Source organism: Pyrus communis, chromosome 10 (genome assembly GCF_963583255.1).
Source record: "Pyrus communis chromosome 10, drPyrComm1.1, whole genome shotgun sequence".
Classification (NCBI taxonomy): domain Eukaryota; kingdom Viridiplantae; phylum Streptophyta; class Magnoliopsida; order Rosales; family Rosaceae; genus Pyrus; species Pyrus communis.
Genome location: NC_084812.1, coordinates 5,634,647 through 5,643,209, shown reverse-complemented (window position 1 = coordinate 5,643,209; position 8,563 = coordinate 5,634,647). Strand labels below are relative to the sequence as shown.

The 8,563-nt window shown below is 39.9% G+C and overlaps 2 protein-coding genes across 2 annotated transcripts; one reads left to right on the top strand and one right to left on the bottom strand.

Moving 5' to 3' along the window:
- LOC137748191 (cation/calcium exchanger 4-like) lies at positions 1-2,489 on the top strand. The gene has a single exon (XM_068488297.1). The coding sequence runs from the start codon at positions 346-348 to the stop codon at positions 2,305-2,307; it is 1,962 nt and encodes a 653-aa protein (XP_068344398.1). The 5' UTR covers positions 1-345; the 3' UTR covers positions 2,308-2,489.
- Positions 2,490-2,851: 362 nt separating this feature from the next.
- LOC137746522 (protein LURP-one-related 6-like) lies at positions 2,852-4,286 on the bottom strand. The gene is made up of 3 exons (XM_068486545.1): positions 3,967-4,286; positions 3,609-3,851; positions 2,852-3,503 (listed from the first exon to the last, which is right to left on the bottom strand). The coding sequence occupies exons 1-3, from the start codon at positions 4,201-4,203 to the stop codon at positions 3,369-3,371; spliced, it is 615 nt and encodes a 204-aa protein (XP_068342646.1). The 5' UTR covers positions 4,204-4,286; the 3' UTR covers positions 2,852-3,368.
- Between the last annotated feature and the right edge of the window lie 4,277 nt (positions 4,287-8,563).

The window sequence follows — 8,563 nt, the reverse complement described above, 5'->3', positions numbered from 1 at the left end:
CTTGAGAAGAAAGGAACTACGACGAAGGTGCATTTCTTCATCTTCTTCCTTAGCACTCTCTCTGTGTCTATCTCCCTCTCCTCGCAGAAAGAGTGCTAAGCCCCTCTCTCTCTTTCTCTCTCTACGTAAACGTACCCTCTGGAACCCCTTCTAATTTCGCTTGAATAATTTCAAAATTATCATCCACCGCATCAATTTCTCGACCCCTTTATCGAATTCGATATTTTTTTTTATTTTTTGCCGAGTTTCTTTGTTTCTCTTGCTCGGCGGTTCTCGATCGGCGCCTGTTCGAGTTTGAATTCAGAAATTTAGGGTTTGATCGGTGGGTGGTCGGGAATAGAAATCATGATTAAACCCAAGTGGTTTTTTGGGGGGAAAATTTCCCAATTTCGTGGGCTTTTCAATGGAATTTTTACTTTGGTATTGGTCTTCTTGTTCTACAGCCAGGAAAGTTTTCTCAGAAACCCTTTTCTGGGTAGCTCGTATTCGGTTCTTCCTCCTCGATGGAGCTCCAAATTCAATGGATTTGGCGATCCAAGTCGTCGGGTCGATATTATTCGCAGGGGAATGGCCGAAGTTGATGTTTATGCTTCGAATTATAGTGTCAGTGTTAATGGGTCGGATGCCAATTTGTTATCAGGACCTAATCCCGAATTATGCACCAGATTCTTCAAACACGAAGGTTATGGGAGCAAATGTGAGTTCTTGATCGCCCATCCGGAGTGTACTTCCGGTGGTTATTTTAATTACATTCATTTCTTTTACTGCAGCTGTGAGAAAGTTAGCATTTTGGGGTATGTAGTGTTGGCAATATGGTTAGCTGCTTTGTTCTATCTATTGGGCAATACCGCCGCAGATTACTTTTGTTGTTCTCTGGAGAAGCTGTCGAGTCTCATGAAGCTACCGGCAACTGTGGCCGGTGTGTCTCTGCTTCCGCTCGGGAATGGTGCTCCTGATGTGTTTGCCAGCATTGCTGCTTTTGTGGGTAAGGATACCGGGGGAGTTGGTCTTAATAGTGTGTTGGGTGGAGCTGTCTTTGTTACTTGTATTGTTGTTGGGACTATATCTCTATGCGTGGCGGACAAGGGGTTTCAGATTGATAAGAAATGCTTTATCAGAGATATATGTTTTTTCCTCTTTACTGTTATGTCTCTTGCCTTAATGTTGATGGTTGGTGAGGTTACTGTCGGGGGTGCTATAGTGTTTGTCTTGATTTATGTGGTTTATGCGTTTGTGGTAGCTGCAAACGAGCTTCTGAGGAAACATGTTCGGAAATTGAGGTTGGATGCTGTAACACCGTTGCTACCGGTCAGGGGAAGTATATTTTCTCAGGGAAGCGACAAGGAGGAATCTGTATATGCGTCGCTCCTTGAGTCTGAATCAGACAGTGAGGTACCTCATCTCCTAAGTAAGTTGCCACAGTGGATGTGGGCATCAAATGTGGCAATTTATTCGAATCAGAATGCGAAGGCTCGTTCAGACAGTCCAAGGTCATTGTGGGGTTGGAACGAGGATGAAACAGTGAAGGAAAACTCTTCCTCTTTTAGATTTTTATCACTACTGGAAATTCCGTTGACGCTGCCAAGACGGTTGACAATCCCTATAGTCGAGGAGGATAGGTGGTCCAAAGGTTATGCTGTTGCCAGTGCTATACTAGCTCCCATTCTTCTGTTATTTTTATGGAACACCCAAGAAGATGTCGGATCTCTGAGTAAGGAAATTGCCTACTTTATAGGCTTTCTCTGCAGTGGTGTCTTTGGTGTTCTTGCATGTCTACACACCAGACCGGACCAGCCCCCTCAGAAATTTTTTTTTCCATGGGTTTTAGGAGGGTTTTTTATGAGCATCATCTGGTTCTACGTTGTTGCAAATGAGCTGGTCGGGTTGCTGGTGGCGTTTGGCATAATTTTTAGAGTAAATCCATCAATCCTTGGATTGACTGTATTAGCATGGGGCAACTCAATGGGTGATTTAATGTCGAACACTGCATTGGCAATGAATGGTGCAGATGGTGTACAAATTGCAATGTCAGGATGTTATGCCGGGCCTATGTTTAACACACTTGCTGGTTTGGGGATCTCAATGGTCCTTGCATCCTGGTCTCAGAGACCGGAACCATACAAAATTCCCAAAGACAATAGCCTATTTTATACAATGGGATTTCTAATATCAGGGCTTCTTTGGTCACTTGCTGTGCTACCGAGGAATGGCATGCGCCCTAACAAGACCTTAGGACTCGGCCTCATAACCATCTATCTGGTATTTCTCTCCCTTAGGCTAGGCACGTCAATGGGCTTATTGTGGTAGATCTATGAGGAAGATCTCATTGATTGATAACTAAAAATATGTTGTGTCTTGTACAGTGTTGAGTTGGAATGGCAATGTTGACATAGTAGTTGTGTCTTTCAGCATTGCTAACTGATGCCGAATTATTATCCCAGATAATGTATTACAACTTCCATGTTAATATGAGAACGAGTTTTTGTTTCCACGAATTCAATTTGCCTACTTATATAACCTACCTTATGGTTATTTAAGATTGTTATTTCTCTGCGGCGTTTTACACCTCTATTTGGTGATGAAATGTTGCGATACTTTTTCATTAATTGGTTTGTTATGTGTGGTTTTGTTGAAGAATGCTTGGCATACTTCTGTAACATTTCTCGTGCCTACTGCGAACTGGTTAACTGAATCAGGCATCTCAGCTAATGTTTAGATTTTCCGGCGCATGCTTGCCTGTGAAGACGGTAGAAACATAAAGCTGAGATGTCCGAAGGTCCGTGGACAGAAATCTTACACCAGTACTCGGTAGCTTAGCATCAAAGATGTTATCATTTATCAGTCTCTTGTAATCAAATTTCCCATCCCATTAGTTGTAGCGAAAACATGTTTCATTTCAGAAACGTTTCGTTTGTTTGAAATTCCCTGTTTTGGCAACTCAAAACGGGAATGACATGCTCTGGCTTCTGCAGCGGCATGGCTACCTCCACGAGATTCAATTAAATGGCGAAGTCGGGCAAGAATTCTTGTTTGGTCTTCTTTACGTTGTGGAATTGGTTTGCACTTTTCATTGCTCATTTATTAGAAACGGATTCTGTATCGACGGTTAGTACATTGGTGGTGCATCCTTTTGAGAAGAGTAAAATGTTGCAAAAAAAACACCTAAAAGCTTTAACAGATGAGTTCCCAGTTAGTACAGGTTGGGGCAACTAAATGATTATCCATCAAACAATCCATGAAGAACGAAAATTAAAGGATTAGCAGCTTCCAAAGTGCAGAAAATTGAACTCTCGTCTGCTGCAGAATCGCAGATCATCTTGTTTCGATGTGAAATCAAGAAAAGCTTCTCTTTAGAATCTGTGTAAAATTTAACACCTGGTGGATTCACCATAGATGTAGTCGAGAATCGTAATGACTCCAATAACGAAAGCTTGATCCGTTCCCGGTGTCACCACGACATGGTAGAGATCCTCGCTTGCCATCAGTTCCTTCTTCACCCCGATCTGCATTTCATTTTAAACAACGACGAGTCCACACCTTAATCATTTCAGAAGCAATTTACAAACAAGGAAAGTCTTATATGTTCATCGTGAATGCGAATTACTTACCTGTGCCATTGTTTTGCCCTCGGAGTCAACAATACAACAATCCTTATCAGGAAAATTGCCCTTGATCTCAAAGTCCCAGTCTTTGTTCTTTGTGGCTTTCGTTGAGATTCTGATTGCTCGAGTCCTTGCCAAGCACGAGTTCGGCTCTTTTAAACAGAAAACCATCTGGTCCTGCGATCCTTCGTAGTCTAAACTGTACCCCCTCCATCTCCGATAAATGCTTAGGGCCTCAACCGTTGCACCCTGGTGCATATTCGAATCAATATGCATGAACGTAAATTGATTAAGCATCCCTAACACCTCTGCATGCACATGTACAATTCAAAAAATACATGTATATGCGTGATTGATAGTGTACCTTTCGGCGAAAGAGAAGCAAGGCGTCTCCATCACTGTCCCTCAGAATCATCTCATCCTTTTTCCCCAGAATTCCACATCCGTCAACCTTGAAAGCAACCTTCTGACTACAATCCGTAACCACAAAACCACCTCCGTTGATCACGTGCGGCCTCCTCCTCACGACAAGCACAGCCTGAGAAGACGAACAGTACATCTTGCTAATTATAGGCATGACGGTATTGTCTTTTGCTGCCATCTCTTTCTTTGATATCTACCGGAGACTCTTCTACTGCGCTCGATGACAAAGTTCGAGCTTGATCTCTTTGCTAACAAGGGTCTTTTCTTTTATACACAGCTTAGAGAGAGACTAGTTGTTTCTTGCTCAACAAGAGTTGGAGGAATATCTGATTTCAAATGTTCGGCAAGTTTTGACTCTGCATATACAATGTGCACTAGTTGGAAGAGTATCTGAATTCAAATGTGCTTGGCAGAGATGCAGTTGCTTGCTCGAGACGGCGATTTCTAGCCAATGAAACGACAGAGTTTTCGCGTGGGATCAACAGTTTTCCTCAAGGTAAGAGGCTTTTTGTTTAATTATCTGAGTTTGGTAGCTCAAAGTCGTAAAAGAGAATATTTCGAAGGGTAAAGCTCTTCGAAAGCGTCTTGTTTGGAGTCCAATTGGACTGCAGTTCAAAGAATCATTGATATCTTTACGTGAGCTTTTGAATTATTGCAACAGATGCTTGTCACCTTTCGAAGTAAGCAAAATTTAACAAAAGAATTCAAGTCCATATAATTATGTTAACTTTGCACTTAAAGTTGTAAAAACCCAAAATTGGGGCTCAAAACCTCTCCAAGGCATGTATTTTGGGAAGAGAGTTTGGGATTTGGTGTTTGGGGTTGGGAATTTGGGATTGGTACCAACTACCCACCCCAGATGGATAAGGTTGCAAATGGGCTGAGGGAACCACAATTCACCGGATTAGGATTCTCTCTCTTCCTCTTTTTATTCCCTTCTATCCCTCCTTTCACATTCTCTATTTTGTCTTTTTCTTTCTATAAAAAATTACTATAAGATGTTGATATAGCTTAACCGTGACCATTCAAATATAAGGGAAGGGAAGGAGAGGGAAAAAAAGAGGGGAGAGAATATGCAAATTGAAGAGCAGATAAAGGCAGGCCCTGTGTGTCTGCAACATCAGCATGAACGATTGTATGTTGGCGAGAGTAAGGAAGACAAAATTTCTACGGCCTAGATTAAAGGGTCGTTCAGATCCAATGGTTGGCGTGCCTCTTAAGTTTTGATCCAATGTGGGGTTCCCAACTTCATCTATCTCTGAGATTTTAAATCCTTGAGTTGGAGATAGCCTAATTGCAATTTAAAAGTTGTTTTGGATTGTGTTTTATGGTCCATTTCTAATTGGATTGTGTCTTGTGGTCCATTTCTAACCGACAATATAAGGACATAAGCGACATTCTCATCAAGAGCATGTGATACCTAATACAATCACGACGGACAAGTACAAAATGCCATATAGGGAAATGACCTGCCAGTCCACTGGCCCATATGCCAAGCTGAACAGGAAAGCCATCTTTCTAACTCATGTGATCGTTTATTTAAAACTCATTTCCTACGTTGGCTTGGTAATCATTACGGAGTGGTTTAGTGGTTGAAAATGAATTTTAAGTTCGTATTTCATACGGTACATCTTGTGTTTGATTTTTGATGCTAGTAAATTGCACGATGGTGATCAATGAGAAGCTAAAATGTCTTAGTGAGTTTTTCCATAATCTCAAAAAAATGAATAACCATAGTAAAACCACCGGCTAATCCATTTGAAAAAAAAAAAAAAAAAAAAAAAAAAAAAAAAAAAAAAAAAAAAAAAAAAAAGAGAGAGTTCAATTTCAAATCCTTTAGGGCAAACAATTTTCATGAATTTCAGTGAAGGACAATATGGTCATACTAGCGTACCAATGAACTGCACAAATAGGAAACGTTTATAAAATAGTGAAAAAAATTGTCACAATTCTAATTCGAGTAAGTTCAGTCTTCAGTTATCAAAGAAGGTCATGAGCTAAAACTCATAAATAAATATAAACATGTCTTCACTCTAACGTTTTTTCCTCTCTTTCACATTTCTCTCAAACTTTTCTATCTTCTATATATTATCAACAAGGGAATTATTAGTAGCACTTCAAAAATCTCATTATACACTCCAAATTTTCTATATTAGGAAAGAAAAATACATTTGTGAGGAGTGTAAAATGAGATTTTTTGAGTACCAATAACACTTCCCTATCAACAACAATGAAAATCTTTTATATTTGCACTCACAATGTATTTCATCTACTGTATATTAACGAAACATTAAAAGAAAAGACGAATTCTCCAACTCGTCAAGCTCTCTCTCTCTCTCTCTCTCCCCCCCCCCCCCCCCCATGGTTTTTCCATTGATTTTGATGTGAGCTAGAGGTTAGAAGCTACAATTTTAGAGATATTCTACTTTCAATACGATTGCGACTTGTTTCCCACTAGTTCAGTATGAATTCGAGCTGCAAAAGACTTTGTTAGGATTTTGATTTGTTGAGATCCGAGGTAATTTAGTATTCTTGAGCATTGAATCGTTCCTTATGATTGGATTGAATTGTTTCGATTCACATTTTTTTTCATTTTTTTGAATTTGTTTTTTATTTTGTTGAACTTAATCCAAGCAGTTTTTCAAAAATGAAATAAAAAACAAATTCAGAAAAATGAATAAAAAGCTAATCGAAACAATTCAATCCAATCATAAGAAACGATTCAACGTTCAAGAATACTAAAGTTTCTCAAATCTCAACTGATCAAAATCCTAACATAATCCTCTACAGCTCGAATTTAGACTGAATTTAGTGGGAAACGAGTCGAAATCATAATGAAAGTAGAATATCTTTGAAATCGTAGCATCTAACCTCTAGCTCACATCAAAATCAACAGACAAGCCATGGGAGAGATAGCTCCCGACGAGCTGGAGAATTTGTTTTTCTTTTTATGATTGGTTAATATACGCTAGATGAAACACATTGTGAGTGTAAATAGAAATTTTTTTTGTTGCTTTTGGATAATAAATGGAAGATAGAGAAGTTCTAGAGAAATGTGAAGGAGAGGGGAAAAAAGTTGGGAGTGAACACAAGCTTTGCCTGTGAGTCAGTGAGGGCATATTTGCCAAACAGGGTGACTGTAAGCGTGCGCACGTGTGGAGCGTTGCACGGGCAACTATAGCAAAGGAAGAAGAAGACGCCAATCGGTACAGCTTTCACACACCACCTGCGCACGTTAGCATCTCACGAGGGGGGGGAGGCAGTAGTGCCTTGGGCTTTGTAGCCCGAGAGATGGTGGGCCCGGCCCACTCAACAGGTCACCGGTGACCGATCCTTTCGCCGTAGTACTTTGGGAAAGAGCGGGAAATTCATCAGTTTGCATTATGCGTCGCCTCAGCGGCGGGACCCACTTGAACGAATGAATGATAAGACATGGTGGCCCACCTCCCTCCAGAAACGTGCCCACTCCCACCGATGGCGCGTGGAGCTCAAAAACCAGTCCGCAACCGAATGATGTTTAAGCACGGTTTGAAAAAGGTATTTGTGGTGGCTAATGTTTTTTTTTTGTAGTGTAATATGTCCAACCGAATGATGCTTAACTTGTGTGATTTAGAATGAGTCATTTGTTATGGCAGTGTTGAATTGTGTGCTACAGTTTGGTTTTACAGTGGGTTATGTTGTATTGATACATGTTATGAGTGTTTATGACTAAATATGATTAATTATGAAAAGTAAAGACATAAGCATTAATTGAAACAATAAATGAAATTAACATCCGTAAATGGTATTAAATGATTGACTTTATAGACAAGCATAATAATATACATCCAAAAATTTGTACAAGTGTAGCATATAACAAGTCATGAAACTTGTACAAGTGTGCCACGTTACATGACAAACACCACCAAGTACCCAATGTAGCATTTGTGAAGTTCTCCTATTAGATTTCAACTCGTAATCAAGGTTTTATGCTCATTTCTCGGTAAGCATGGTTCAAATTTTCTCGAGTTCTTTTTGCATAAAAATGACGAGCACCTTCCGTTGCAACTTTTGAAATATTTTCTGATTGTTCTCCTATTGTACATAAAATTTTCAACTTATATTACATTTTACTCAAAATCTGCTCATTAATTTACGGTCATTTATGAACCAATTCCACCGATGAGAGTATAGTTTTATTATAAGCTATCCAAATCGAATCCAACGGAACAACTTGGTCCACCCTGTTGTTCTGCAAAGGGTGATCCGCACAAGAGAATTGGCATAATTGAGATTAAATCTCTGATTGCTGAACCTGACAAAAACGACATGGCAGGGAGGAGGAGGAGACAATGCTTTGGGTTTGGGGGGTAGAAATTAAATTATGGGAAGGATCTTGGTGAAAGAATATTTCCCCGGTACATGAAAAAGTTCTCAAAAGTGGGACTGAGGGTAAAAGAGGACTATTATCACTGTCATTTTTGTGTAAATGCAGTAAAAAGGCGACCCCCAAAGTTCAAACCCAATTGGACAACTTGTTTAGACACTCTTGTTGAGAC